The 14,576-nt window shown below is 38.7% G+C and overlaps 5 protein-coding genes across 5 annotated transcripts; 1 reads left to right on the top strand and 4 right to left on the bottom strand.

Moving 5' to 3' along the window:
* Nucleotides 1-873: 873 nt before the first annotated feature.
* Nucleotides 874-1,389, top strand: SAPINGB_P000277 (uncharacterized protein; the record flags this gene model as incomplete). Its single annotated transcript, XM_031995001.1, has 1 exon — nt 874-1,389. The coding sequence occupies one exon, from the start codon at nt 874-876 to the stop codon at nt 1,387-1,389; it is 516 nt and encodes a 171-aa protein (XP_031850892.1).
* Nucleotides 1,390-1,953: 564 nt separating this feature from the next.
* On the bottom strand, nt 1,954-3,211 carry SAPINGB_P000278 (uncharacterized protein; the record flags this gene model as incomplete). Its single annotated transcript, XM_031995002.1, has 2 exons — nt 1,954-2,870; nt 3,139-3,211. 2 exons carry the CDS (start codon nt 3,209-3,211, stop codon nt 1,954-1,956), a joined length of 990 nt encoding a protein of 329 aa, XP_031850893.1.
* A 354-nt stretch (nt 3,212-3,565) lies between these two features.
* SAPINGB_P000279 (uncharacterized protein) lies at nt 3,566-6,726 on the bottom strand (the record flags this gene model as incomplete). The annotated part of the gene is made up of 3 exons (XM_031995003.1): nt 3,566-3,959; nt 4,048-4,719; nt 5,630-6,726. The coding sequence occupies 3 exons, from the start codon at nt 6,724-6,726 to the stop codon at nt 3,566-3,568; spliced, it is 2,163 nt and encodes a 720-aa protein (XP_031850894.1).
* A 482-nt stretch (nt 6,727-7,208) lies between these two features.
* Nucleotides 7,209-7,950, bottom strand: SAPINGB_P000280 (uncharacterized protein; the record flags this gene model as incomplete). The annotated part of the gene is made up of 5 exons (XM_031995004.1): nt 7,209-7,216; nt 7,277-7,341; nt 7,401-7,504; nt 7,675-7,692; nt 7,789-7,950. The coding sequence occupies 5 exons, from the start codon at nt 7,948-7,950 to the stop codon at nt 7,209-7,211; spliced, it is 357 nt and encodes a 118-aa protein (XP_031850895.1).
* A 571-nt stretch (nt 7,951-8,521) lies between these two features.
* Nucleotides 8,522-14,252, bottom strand: SAPINGB_P000281 (uncharacterized protein; the record flags this gene model as incomplete). The annotated part of the gene is made up of 2 exons (XM_031995005.1): nt 8,522-12,034; nt 12,096-14,252. The coding sequence occupies 2 exons, from the start codon at nt 14,250-14,252 to the stop codon at nt 8,522-8,524; spliced, it is 5,670 nt and encodes a 1,889-aa protein (XP_031850896.1).
* Between the last annotated feature and the right edge of the window lie 324 nt (nt 14,253-14,576).

Here is a 14,576-nt window from a genome sequence, read left to right on the forward strand (position 1 = left end):
TTTGATAAAACGAAAGTAATTAAATCATTGAGATTTAAATCAATAAATATTTCATTTTTTAAATGTTACAAAAAAAAAAAAATTCCCCTTAATCAATCAAACTCCAAAACAAAGATAAAATTAAGGTTATTTTGATTTTGAAATCAAGCGCAAGTAACAAAAAAAAAAAATTATCAGGCGCAGGAACAGACATGCTGATAAAGTCCCTAAGTAGACAGGCAATAGAGCAAAGTCAATAAACCCACTCTGATATCTTTTTCTCTTTTTCTTTCTCTTTTTTTTTTCCCCGTTATGTTTCGGTCCAATTTACACTTTTGCACTGCGTATTACAATATAGTATCAAAAAGAAAGAGACTTTTTCTTTTACATATCCCATTTCTTTCCAAGATGAATCCGTTTTAAAAAGTAGTATCATCAAAATAAACTGTTTCTCCTTTTCCACAATTGATTAAGCATTTTGTCCCCACTCTACCAGCTTTCTTTTCATTCACCTTCCCCCCTTTTTCAATATCCCCTTTATTATTCACCAGCATATACTGGGACAGAATCTCTGAAACGAATCTGAATACGAGTTAATTTAAATTACAAACATACACAATAATAACCCTGCACTATCTCCAACTCATTTTGTATGGAATATAGCCTTGCTATGTATGTGTGCAATGGGAAAAATCAATTTTAGAAATCTTTTTTTACCATTTATTTGAAAGCAATCGAATCTTGTTTTTTCTTTCTCCTCTTTTTTTTTTCCCTCCAATTTTATTTATTTCCAAGTATTTCTCTTTTTTCCTCTTCTTTCTCTTCTTTTTTCTCCCCCTCCTTCTTGCTATCTTTAATTTTACATCACAATTTCACAAATAAAACTCTTTGAAAATGCCGTGCACAAAAAAAATCCCCAAAATTTCTCGCGAAAATATAAAGAAGAGAATTGAGCAAGGAGAGTCTTTTAGTAAAATCATGATTGCAACTGGTGTAAGCAAGGCCACAATCTCTCGCATCAAGAAAACAATGCCCAACTCACCAGCCAACAACAAGCCTGGCCGCAAGCGAGTCGTCAGTCCAGCTACAGAAAGCGCAATGGTCAACAAAATTCTATCGGGTAAAATTCAAACTACTAAAGATCTAGCTATGGCCACAAAACTCGAAAATGGCAAAAATCCCAGTCCCACAACAACCAGACGAATCCTCAAAAGACATAATATTACAATGACTCCAGGAAGTGGGCTGGTGGTGAAACCAGACACTTATGAATTGGATTCAAGTGCTACCGAATACAGCGGCAATGACGACGAGGAGTCAAGCGAATGTAGTTCTAGCACCAGCGTCGAAGATGTCAAAATAGACTCTCCATTGTTAAAAGGAATAAATGTTGAATTAAAAATGGTTTAATTGAGATGATTTTTGAAGATTTATATTAGGGAAGGTTAGATAGATGGAGAAGATGTGAAGAAATAAGTGTGGAGTGGACAGTGAAATGATTTTTTTGGTCCCTGGGAGCAACCATGATTTTCATCACTTTTTATTTCAATTTTTTTTTTCTTTTGACAAGAAAAAAATAAATTATTGGGACTTTTCATTTGATTAAATCAACAGTATTAATATATATATTTGGCATAATTTTTTTTTTTTTTCAATTTATTGTATTTAATTTTTATTTTCTACTTAAAAACTATTTTTTATTTTAAAAATGCTATTATGAAGCTTACTTGTTTGTTTGTTTGTTTTTATTCAAGGGTTATAGAATTATATAACATCAGCATCTGCGCTATCCTTCTTGTCCATATTATATATTTTTTCATTTTGATAATAAACTTTTAATTTTGGCTTCAACATTGCATCTCCAACAGCCCGAAAATAAGTCCTGATGCCAGCTTACGAGGAACAGGGGGTTAAAATAACCAAACCTTCCCAACCTATCTCCACTTGTCTTCATCAACGCTGTAATTGTATTTCTTAATCCCTCCAAGCAGAGATAAAGCTTACAATCTCTTGTAAGCCAGTTAAACTGTTTAAGAGAGTCGACATGTCCATCTCTGGAGATATCCGTTTCAGTCCTTTTCTTTCCTCTTCAAGCAAAGGACACTCAACTAAAATGTGATGAACTGTTTCCAGCTCTCCACATTTGCAGTTGTAACTATCCTTTTCAATTCCAAACTTTTTAAACCATGCGCCAAAGTTGCCATGGCCTGTGCGAAACTGAGTAATATTACTCAAGATCCTTCGACTATCTTTCTTCATGATCACTCCCGTAACCATTTTGGAAAGATTATCAGTACATTTCGACTCCACTGTGATATTATGATACCACAGATCCTTACTGCTGTTCCAATACATTTCTTGCCATTCTTCCATTGCTTGTTTCTTCAAAATTCCAATCGTTTGATTCTGTTGTTGTTTCAGTGTAAGAGGTTCAACCCTCTTGCATTTTCGTTTTTCATCCTTTTTAATCATATAGTCTCTATCATCTTTCGCCAACATGTAAAGCGTGGTTAGCTTTGCAATTGGAGATTTCTCAATCAATGTTAACAAATGACCATTAATAGGATTAGTTTTGCTAATATTTAGGTGTAAACGAATAGCTTTTCGTGCCACCATAAATTTTAGCCTAATACCATATGGCATAATACCAGCTTCCTTTTGTAGTACCGCAATAGGAGTTGTGCGATAAGCACCAACAATTCTTCTTAAAGCCATATTCTGCATTACTTCCAACTTGTGGATTTCTCCTTTCAAAATTTTGTGATGCCAAATTTCTAAGCCATATTCGACAATTGGTCTCACGCAAGCAATATACAGTGATCTGACTGCAGACCCTCGCATACCTTTTTGCACGCCACCAAGATGCCAAATAGCACCAACAGCTTTTCTTGCTTTATTGATTTTATTCAAAATATGAGATTTAAAATCAAGCAGATTGTTCAAAGTAATTCCAAGCAATTTAACTTCCTTCTGGGGTTCACGAAGTTCTCCATTAGGTAAAAGTAAGTTGCACTTTCTCATCTTTAGGTTTCACATTTTTTGTAAAATGAATAAAACCCAATTTATCACCCAAATCAATTTTGGTCATTCTTGATTTAGCCCAATTACAACATTTTTCTAATATGTTGCTTAAGCTTTTGGTATTTTCTTCAATTTTACCTTCAACGGTAATAGTCACATCATCAATAAAGCCAAAAGGAGTTCCACCCCATTCTTTAATGGCATGATACATTGGTGTGGAATATATCAAAAAAAGTAGTGGTGAAATAGGTGAGCCTTGCGGAATTCCAGTACTAATTTTTGCACTGATCCTTTTCTTCGGTCCATGAGCATACTAGCTTCTCTTTCACTTACAAATTGGTACGTCCAGTTTATAAGTGCTTTGGGTAGTTTCATATCCTCCATTGTGTGTGCCAATATATTTCTGTTAACATTATCAAAAGCTCCTTGAATATCAATGAGCATAGCTGAAATTTTTCTTTACTAGTTTCAATTCTTTGGACAAGTTCCAAAACAGCATCAGTAGCACAATAACCTTGTCTTCCCCATATTGCTCTGGTGGGAAGTAAGTGTGTTGTAAGCTTGGTCATTCTTTTTGTATAATTTTTTCCAGTACTTTAGATGGAATCTTAAGTAAGGAAATTGGTCGGTATGCTCTTGGCTTTGAATAGTCAGGTTTCTTAGGTTTAGGTATAACAACAATAATGCCATGTCTCCAGACTTTTGGGTGGTATCCAAACTTTACACAAGCTTGGAGAAGCTTGAAAAACCTTTCCTTAAAGTCTTTATTTAGCCATGCCATCTTTAAAACTTTGCCAGTAATTCCATCGTCTCCTGGAGCTTTATCATTTGGGGTATCAGCCAATGCAGAGTCAACTTCATCAAACTCTAATTTTGGCCATCGAGAATCGTCATCAATTTCAAACTCTCTATCAAGACCATGATCAATTTCAGGTAAAAGTGCCTTCCATATTTCATGTCTTTTTTTCGTCAACAGTAGTAGTGAGAGTTCCATCTTCTTTTCTAATTTGTGGTATAATGGTATCATTGCTTTTTGGATTAATATACTTCAAAATCTTCCAAATGTCATTTCCTTCTAAACTAGACAAATATTTATTCCATTGCTCAGTACTTGCCTCACGCAAACTGTGGTCAAAAATTTTTCTAGCTTTTTTCGCCTCTTCAATTTTTTGTCGTTTCAAAGCCAAAGAAGGTTGTCTTTGACGGGCTTCCCTTTTAGCTTCTAGCGCTTTTTCTAACTTCTCCTTAATTCTTGATTCCAATAGCGTTTGGACTTTTTTCATCACCTTAACTTCCTTCATCGACTTTGCCATTGCTCTTTTTACAACCTCCTCAAGAACTTTAGCTTGGTCATCAATTTGGTCAGTTGATTTTAGAGTTTTGTTATGCACATTAAAATCTTTAATGGCAGAAGAAAGCTCCTTGTCAAACTTTTCCCAATCTGCATTCTTAATATTCAATCTCTTCACCGAAGTAAAAACTTCATCCCCGTTTTTACTCTGAGACATATAGATGTCCCACTCCACAATTGAGTGATCACTTAGTGTATTTTCATCCACTCCACTAAATGAAATTCTATGAAGTAAGTCCACTGAGCCATAAACCAAATCAATATTGGTTCTATTGTTGTATGTTTTTTGATTTCTTGGAGTAATTAACATCATATCATTTTCATGTAGCCACTCAACAACTTCATCTGCTTCCGTATTCGGACCTGCCCTTGACTCCCATTCCTTGTGATGTAAGTTATAATCACCTGCAATGACAATCTTTGAGTATTGTTCCTTTTATGAAGCTTACGTAATATTCTTAACCATAGAAATAATTTTTAAATAAACTTTTTATACATGTTATTAGAAAATCTTTTAAAAAAATGACTCCGTGGCCAAGCTGGTGAAGGCGCACGACTGTTAATCGTGAGATCGTGAGTTCAATCCTCACCGGGGTCGCTTAGCTTTTTATTGTTAAATTATTATTTGTTTTTGGAAGTAGGAGTTTTATATATCTCATTATTATATTTTCGATACTCGATCTATTATTTCAGATCTATATTATAAATCTAAAACTAGCTATTGATGGTAATAGCTGGAAAATTGATATACTGTTCGAAGGTCTTTTAACTATATGAACTAAAATGCCAGTAATGTGTGACACTAGATTTTAAGATTCATTAAACCTACAATGTAAACGAAACCTTTACAATCAAAAAAAAAATATTAAAACTGCAGGATAGCAGTCTATCTTAAATAACAAAATTTTTTATTCAAGGAAAAACCTAGATAATATTTAGCAGATTGCGACCAAAATGAAGTTGGAATTTGAAAGATGAGAATCACTAATCAACTCCGTGACTAAGATCTTGCCCAATCATGGGGTACAATATTGTATAGAGTTTACCATATTTCATTTAAACGAAGTCAGAATACTGACAAAATACAAAGCACTTCTTGGGCCAATTATCTGCAATTTTTTTTCTCTTTTAATCATAATCAACTTTTTTTTTATTTTTTTTTCTTTTAAATTATATCAATAGACCATTATCATTTAGCCAATTTCTTAATAACGAATATAGTTTGCATCAATTTGCTTCAGACTTTGATTCAATGAAAAACGCAATCTGTTGACATACTGAACAGGATTTTTCCTCTGAAGTGGGTTAAATTCAAAATAAACAGTCTCGAGGTTCTTCAGATTGCCGAGCTGTGAAGCCACTTCCTGAAAGCTTTCAAACTGGTTGCTGGACGCCCAAAACTCTTCAAGGTTCTCAAGATGGCTCACATTTTCTAAAACCTTTAGTCTATTGGCAGTAACATCAAGTACACGCAGTTTAGTATTGTTTTCAAGATTCTCAAGTTTCTCAATGCCGTTGTGAGAAATGTAAAACTCTTCAAGACTTGTCAGGGTTTCCAGGCCTTCAAGCTTGACAATGCGGTTCGATTGGATCGATAACACACGCAATTTTGTGAGTCCCTGGAGTCCCTGAAGGCTTGTGATTTTGTTCTTACCCAACCATAGTTGCTCCAGATTGACCAGCTTTTCAAGCCCTTCAATATTGCGAATTCGGTTAGCTCCAAGCTCCAAGTAGGTAAGGTGCGTTAATGAGCTTATGTTTTCAATTGTCGAAATTTTATTCTGGCACACATACAGGTGTGTTAGTTTCGTCAAGTGAGCAATGTTCTTAATCAAACGGATTTTGTTAAAACTAAGGTCCAGCTGAACCAGGTCCTTAAACTGGGCCAGGTGATTGATGTGAGAGATACGGTTATCGTAGAGGTCCAACTCCTCGAGCTCTTCAGGCAGGTCTTCCAACCCGTCCATCGACTGAATCAGGTTTTGACGAAAACAAGCGCGCCGCAGATTTGGTAGCTTGTAAAGCTTGAGTGCAAGCAGCGACCTGATCTTGAGGTGCAAAAGATCAAGCTCATCCGTATCCGGGTCGTATTCGTCAAGAAGGTTTTCGTCGGCTTCAATCTCGTCAATCAGCTCATCCTGCTCTTCATCAGAAACATCAGTGTCAGCATTCGAGAGATGAACATGATGATCCTTTTCTGAGGGTGAAGACACTGAGGTGGCGGTGGCGGAGGTTGGTGGAACAGATATTTCGGAAGAGGATTGTACAGGCTCTACAGCAGTAGTAGCAACTGGGGCGTTATTAACAACGGATGTTGTGTTGCTATCGCCAACTTTCTGGTCAGAAGAGGCTGAATCTTTGGTTTCTGAAGACATGAATAGTGTTATTTAACAATTAGCAGTTAGGAAACAAAGTACAAAAAAAGACTTTGTTGAATAGAAGGGGGGTTTAAAAAAAGGAAGGTGTTGGAACGAAAAGACAAAAAATTTATGTAAAGTCTGGAGATTTTTATTTTTAAAAAATGGGCTATGATGACTGACAATCGTATGATCACGTAATTATGTACGTAAACATATCTAGTATAGATTTTTACATTCTTAACGGTTTACAAATTCACAGCAATATGAAGACAAATATTTCACATATTTAAACAAAAGATTGAATATTATTTACAATTTGTATTCCTAAACATATATGAATTTTCACAATTGATTGTCATTATGAACCGGGTCCCAAAAGAAAGAAGGAAAGAAAATGAGAAAAAAAAAGGAATTATCATTACAAAAGTTTTATTTTTTCTTTAAGTGTATAGGGTTGATCATTATGGTTGGGGGACATTATCAAACGAGAGGGAAATTTAGGAAGCTAGATATCATGTTAGTTATCGCCATTAGTCATAAGAAGTTTGCAAGGTTGATGACTTACCTTCAGATTGAGCAAGGATGTACTCAACAGCCTGGTCAACAGACTTGATCTCATCAGCAGTGGCACTAGAAAAAAATACAGTTAACAATAAATTCAAGACAATAAAATTTTTCAGAAAACATACTCAGGAATCTCAATGTTGAACTCTTCCTCAATGGCAACCAGAATCTCAACAGTGTCGAGACTGTCCAAGTCAAGGTCCTTGCTAAAGGTGGCAGTGGGGGTAATCTATAACAAGATAGAACTGTTAGCCGACATGGTCATCAAACAAGAGGTATATTTGTATAGGAGTATCAAATCAAGATATTCAATTATCAATAAAAGCATTGATAATTTCTCAACCTTCAAGAATATCCCCGGATTTTTGTTGTGTTTAATTAATAAGTATTAATAAGTACCTTAGCAGGGTCGGCAATCTATGTAAAAATTAAAAGTTAGTCATACATTTTTCATTAAATATTTTCACATAAACAAGATCTCTAGAAGCAATCAACAAATAAAATAAAACTTACCTTGTCGAAAGAAGCCAAAACGTCGACAATTCTCTTCTCGACGACTTCACGGGTGAGACCGTTAGCGGAAGAGTATGATCGGATGGCCCACATGGCAGCAGGCATCATCATCTGGGGACGAGCAACGGGTCTGAAGGCAGAAGCGGCGGAAGCTCTAGCCATGGATCTGATGAAGGTGTTTCTCAACATTGTGACAAAAAAATGGACTGGTAATGGATGACGAATTAAGGCTTGGTGAATAGACCTTGAGTGTTTTTTTTTGGAGAAGAGTTGTTGTGATAGTGGAAAAGAGAGAGGGATAAAAGGATTTTTTGGGAGGGGAGACACTGAGTACAAATTTTTTTTTATTTTGGTGGTGGTAGTGACAAAAAAATGTTTAGTCAAAAAGGCCGAGTGTCGATTGGCAGCCATCACCCCCCAAAAATATACACATACACATACATACATAGATACACAAACACACACAAGTTTCCGCAAACATACTTCCGCATAACGGTGGCTGGGCCAATCACGCACATTCCATTCTAAGCAGGGTAATTACCCGGCCTGGATTTTTTTTTAATCTCTCCAAATTTCAAGTTTTTCCATGTATTCAAATATTCACAAAAAAATACTCACAAAAAGTATTCAAAAATTCAACAATAATAAACTCGAAATTCATACATCTTAAAAAAAATATAAACATAAACAAATATATAAAAAAATATACCCTATTGAGTAGCTACTCAATTCCTTAATTGAAAATCTGACGGTTAGAGGGATCCTGACGTGTAATATGCTTCATCAACATTGTGGATCGTTTGCTTCCATCGCTTGACAAACTGGCATTGTCTCCGCCACGCGAGTCAGACCCCTTAATCAAAATGTCAGAAGCAGCAATTGCATTTCCCAGCAAGTTATCCAAGTTAGCCTTAGACTCGTCGTCATCCAAATCAGCCTCGGTAACACCAATACCAAGACCGCGCATTCCATTAGCCACAGTATTACTGTTATCATGGGACCCGTAGGGATCAATCATGCCATTACGATTGCCAGAGCTCAGCATAGAATTAGTCTTGTTAAGATTCAATCCAGCGCTAAGCGATACCCGACGTGTCAAACTGCCGCTACGGAACTGATCAAGGTAGGAAATGCCCTCATTCAATGTAGTCAGCTCAGGAGCAAAGTTGCGGTGGAACAGCTCCACAAGACTCAGATGCAAGGGTTTGAGTGTCGGCGGGACAACGCGACCATGGATCACAAGGCAACGCTGAATGGCCGAGGCATACTTCAAAAACGCACTCTCAAGAGAGGCAACAAGGCCTGCACTCTTAGGATCAGCACGTAGGCCTTCATCTTCCAAAAATGCGCGGTACAGCTGAATACCACCATTAACGGGAGAGTCAACAGCTCCAGACAAAACAAGGTCCAGACGCGAAACACTGCTGCTTTGATCGCCCTTCTTGTTGGAATTCAAGGTTGTTTCCAAGTCAGTAAGGTCACTTGTCTTGGCCTGCAGCATATCAAGAGCATTCTCCAATGGCGAGAGCTTGACAATAGTAACATTCTTGACTTCGCTGCGCTTCACAATAGTGGGGAAACTTTGATAAGTCTCATATGTAGTCTTTTCGATCCATAAGTCAAGAGGTGATGTATTACCAGGAAGAGGGCGCGAGTACGAAAAACGCTTGAGGTTAAGACGGTACTTATACTCCTTGGCACCAGGAGTAGGCTTCACCTTGCTGTACTTGAGCTCCATCTTGGCCTCTGGATCAGGCTCAACAGTGCTCACAAATAAATACTGGCCTTCAGTCTTAGCCTGTGACTCGTTTGAGACAATAGTGGCGCCAGGATATGTCTTGTGCAGACGCTCATGAATACTTCCAAGCTTCTCCCAAGCGTTACCTTCAAAGATAAACATGCGGTTACGCAACGAGCGCGGGAACCCAGAGCCAATGTAAGCAACACGGAAATACTGAGGAGCAAGACGTTCCACAGTATCAATATTGTCGTAGAGCTTAGCCAGAATTCTCGTCGTATTGGCAAGCTTCTTAAAGTCATAAGAAACATTCTCGTAAGCGTATGCCAGCTCTTTGGTAGCCTCAATGGCATTTTCAAAAGCTTTACCCTGTGAGAAGCACTGGATGATATCTTCGTAAATCTCTTCCTTTCGCTCGAACCCAGATTGTGCGGGGAAATTGGGATATTCTGCAGCTGGAAGCTGCTGGTCATATGACCACTCATAGGCCGTGGCAAGAAGCTTGAGGGCAAGACCGGCTTGAGTGTAATTCATTCTTGACCGGTTCCATTCAGCAATATCATTGACATAGCGTGAAAATATTTCAACACGTTCAACAACCTTCAAAAAGTTGAGCACATTGAGAGCATGGAAAATACGGTCGTCATTGTAAGCATCTCCAGGAGGAACATTGTAGAGATCAAGCAAGAGGTCCAAAAACTCTTCAACATCATCAAGCAAAGAATTGATGTATGGGTAAGCCACGTCTTCGCGGTCAATGCTGTAAAAGGAAGCACGTAGGAGTGACGAAAAGGAAGATTTTTCCTGCTCTTCTGGCAAGAAACCACGAGACTGGAAAATATCATCCAAACTAGAAATAATTTCTCTTTGGATAACAGTCAAGTCCTCGTTAAGAGTCCACTCACTAACAATCATTGAGTGAAGAATGTGAATAGCCACTTTTTGAGCTCCAGTATGACGAACAAGACAAAGGTTCAAAACATCACGAACCAAACTTGTTTCACCACCAAACATTTGTACCTGGAAGCCACCAAAGACAGAAAGATCAAAGCGTGTAGCATCTTCATGTGTAGAACGCCATCCAATAGCATCCCACATGGAGTTGAGAAGCTCTGCAGCACGGCCACGAATATCACCAGAAATTCTCCACACCGCTTTGCGCTTTTGAACAGGCAAGTGTTCTACTGCAATGGCTTCGGAACCAGCAAGCTGGAGCAAGCAAGACAAGAATGAAAACCAAAGGCCTGAGTTAAATTCTTCCGCATGTTCGGGTAATGGGATGAAGTGGGACTTCATAAGAACACTAAGATAACCAAGACAGCCTAAAACAGTTTCATGGTGGACAGCAAAAAGAGAAATCCAGAGCTTGGGGAACGACACAGAGTGAAGCATGGCATTGCAGGCATGAATAATGTTAAAAGCAAGGTCACTGTACTGGGTCGTGGACAAAGAATTGTCAATGATTTGCTGGCCGTTATTATACGAAATGTTGACGATAAGTGTAAGCACGATACCCAGCTCAATTAATGTTTCATCAAAAACGGAATTGTGGACAAGCGAATCAATAGGCCGCGATTCAAAGGGATAGGAATCAGGGAAAAGCGGCGAAAACACCTTACGACTTCTGTTGTCAGTGGAGCCTTCAAACTGATTTAAAAGCTCATTATAAATTTTTGCACCAACAGGAAGAAGTTGGCCGTATCGCTTGCAAACATCAATTTCTTTAAGTCGCACTGGCCAAAGAGTGTGGAACTGTGTAGCAAAAATACCCGATAAAAGACGAATCTGATCTTTGCGCTCTTGTGTGAACTCACGGTTGTCAAGCCAAAAGGGCAAAGTCCACTTGATAGTGTATGCCGTAATATGAGGGCGATATTTGCTCTGCTGGTAATGCCAAGAAGAAGAAATTTTCTTAATAAGCAAAAGACGTTGAGTGTTGATCTTGTCATTGTCGCTTCTGATGGAATCAGTCAATTCAATAATCATCTGGAGCTCGTCATCTGGAGGAACAAAGGTGCGTAAGTTAGAATACCAATAAAAGATGTTTTGCACAATGATCATTTGGAGTTCAAGGAATTGGGGATCCTGACGAACCAAGACCTGTTTAATAGTTTCAGTGAAACGCTTTAAGTTTTTGCGAGTGGTAGAAATGATCATTTGCTGAGCTTCGCGACCTCGGCCAGAAGCAATAGTTGCAGAGGTGGCAACAATTTGAGAAAGATACTCAGAGATCTTAAACATTTTGATAATAATGTCATGATCTCTGCCAGAAGAAGTGTCGATTTGAAGTGCCTGTTCACTAAGAATAATGAGATCAACCAAGCCAGTGAAGTTAAGGTGATTGGACAGGTAATCATTAATAAGATAAATGTAATCCTTATTTTTGTTTGTAATCTTTTCAAGAGTATAAATAATAGCATGAAAAATGCTCAACAAAAGTTCACTCTGATCAGACTTCAGGAACGTTGTAAGAAGTTCCAAAAGAGAATCAAGAATACCATGGAATCGCTAAAAAAAAGTTAGAAAAAAAGAAATTAGAAAAAAAAAAAGGAACTAAGATTAAACTTACCTTAACAAATTCTTTACTGTCAATAGTCTTAAACTTTTTCAAGGCTAAAATCAACTCGTCAGCTCCATGTGAGTCGTAAACCATACGCCAGTGGAGAATCTTTTCAATGGCAACGTCAGTATTGTAAACATTGCCAACAAAGTCAACAGAAATTTTAAGTGTGGCAACAGTGTTATCACCATCGCGGACAAAAGAAATAGTCTTGTGGCCGGACCAAACCTTAGTGCCATGCCATAGAGGAAAGCTGGTCTGAGCAATGTATTCACCACCAACGTACAAATCAAAGGTGATAATCTCACTCTTTTCAAAATCCGTGATCTTAATCATTTCGCCAACAACTTCATTGTTATAGGTGGCCAAGGAGTCCCAAGTGTGGTAGGAGCTGGAGTTGGAAGAGTTGGAAAAGAGAGCCTTGCCGGAGGAAGATGTCATTGAGACAAGCAAGTAGTCTGGAATGGTGGCATCAATGTGGGTAAGCGAAATGGTGCCTAGAGTCAAATAAACATCATTGCGTTCGCCATTCAAAGAAGTAACGTGAAGCGAACGGGCCATGCCAATCGCATCATGAGAGTTCTTGTTTTGGAGGTGCTCAATATTCTTGACAGTGGGTGCTTCAAACTCCTTGACAGTACAAACAACTTGTTCTGCACGGGGAGTGACTGCAACACCACGAGGACGGCCTCTAACAATACGTTCAAACAACTCGCCCCAACCTCTATTCTCTTTATTAGGTTCTTCGTTGGCAAAGTAACTGGCGTACATTCTAATAGTGAATGGAGTTTCGCCCTTGTCCTCCAAACGGAACAAACGAGAGACATCGGCCGCACCTGAAGCAACACCACGACGGCCGTGCTTTTTATGTGGCTTGTTAGAACTAGTAAAGGAAGGTTTACCAATGACGATGGCAAGTGGAGTAGGTGTTTTTGAGCGGAGAGAAACATCTTCATAAAGCTCAGCGTTGAGAATAACGTCACCACGGGTGATATAAAGCGGCAAATCTCTAAAGAGCACAGCGGAAAGATCCGACACCAGCATGTGAGGTTTAACCTTGATGGAAAAGGGTTCGGTTAAGCGTGCAGATTTAGTGCGGAGCTGGAAGTAAACAGTAAGACCGTGACCGTAACCCTGACCAACACAAGATTTAAAGTCGACCATTATGTGCTTGGGGTTTTTAGCTTCTGGATACGAGTCACCAATAAGCGAGTGGTCGGGGTAGTTAGGAGCCAGGGCAATTAAAATTTGCTGCTGGGCGAGCTTAACTGGACCCTCTTTACCGGCCATAATATCACCTGTCTTAGCATCTCTTACAACGTGACCTCTATTGAGAATATTGACGACACGAGAAATTTGCCAAACAACTTTCTTGCGAGCAAGAATTCGTTCATTAGAGGTAAGGAGGCCATAGATGAGTTTTCGGCGAATCATGTAGAGCTCTTGGATAATGCCATTGATGGTGTTAACGAGTTCATAGTTGCCAAAGAGATAGTGATGGTAGACATAAGTATTGTACCATTCGTTAATGATGGAAACAATATCATCAACAAGAGGCTCACCGGGAATAGTTGGAGCTTCATTACCAAGACGGATGGAAGGGATTGGGGGAGGTTTTGACTTGAGCGAAAGCTGCGAAATTGCAGCTCCACCGGAAATAAAAGCCTCGAGATCGTAGTCAGATGTACCGAGATTGGAGCCACCAAGAGTAGAAAAGCGCTCTTTTGCAAGGTCAGCAAGCGAACTTTTAGCATCCGAAGCTGAAAGGTCAAAGTATTCATGAATATGGACAAGGGGGGCAGGGAAGATGCCAATCCGGACGTTTGGTTCAAGCTCTTTCAGGGCTGCGTTATTGATTTTAGTACCACGAGGGAGCGGCTGGTTGAAGGCAGAGTGGGCAGAGGGTGGTGACACGACATAGCCGCGGTACCACTTCTTGGAGATGTGGGTTTCAAAGACATAAACTTCATCTCCAAGGTTAAGCGAGAGGTCGTTTTTGCGAGTGGGCGATGCAGCGTGTTTTGCGATGACGACTCCACGGCCGATTCTAGAGAGAGCGGACCATTCCGGGAGAGATTTTCCAGATGCTACAGCAGAAGGGTCTATAGATGCAACTGGAGGAGATGGAGCAGCCGGTTGTTCTACCAAAAAGGCAGAACTTGACATTTTTTCTAATAGAAGAAGGTGATGAAAGACGTGTTATCAGGACTGTTTTAACGGGATAGTTGATTATTTAGGGGGTAAATGTGAGAAGTTAAAGAGAGAAAGGAAAGTTTTATAAAGGAAAAAAAGGATTGTGGTAGTTTAAAAAAAAAAAACTAAGAGAAAATAATTTAAAAGATCATAGTAGCACTAAAGCTGATAGGTGGAGTGGGTATGCGTTTAGTACTGTTAAGCTTTCCAGTATGGTCCAGACTATCCATACTAGTATATAGACCATCCAAAACTGCACCACCACTAACAACACCACCATAACTTTTTTTTTGCAAC

This window comes from Magnusiomyces paraingens, assembly GCF_902498895.1.
Source record: "Magnusiomyces paraingens strain CBS 517.90 genome assembly, contig: contig1, whole genome shotgun sequence".
NCBI lineage: Eukaryota > Fungi > Ascomycota > Dipodascomycetes > Dipodascales > Dipodascaceae > Magnusiomyces > Magnusiomyces paraingens.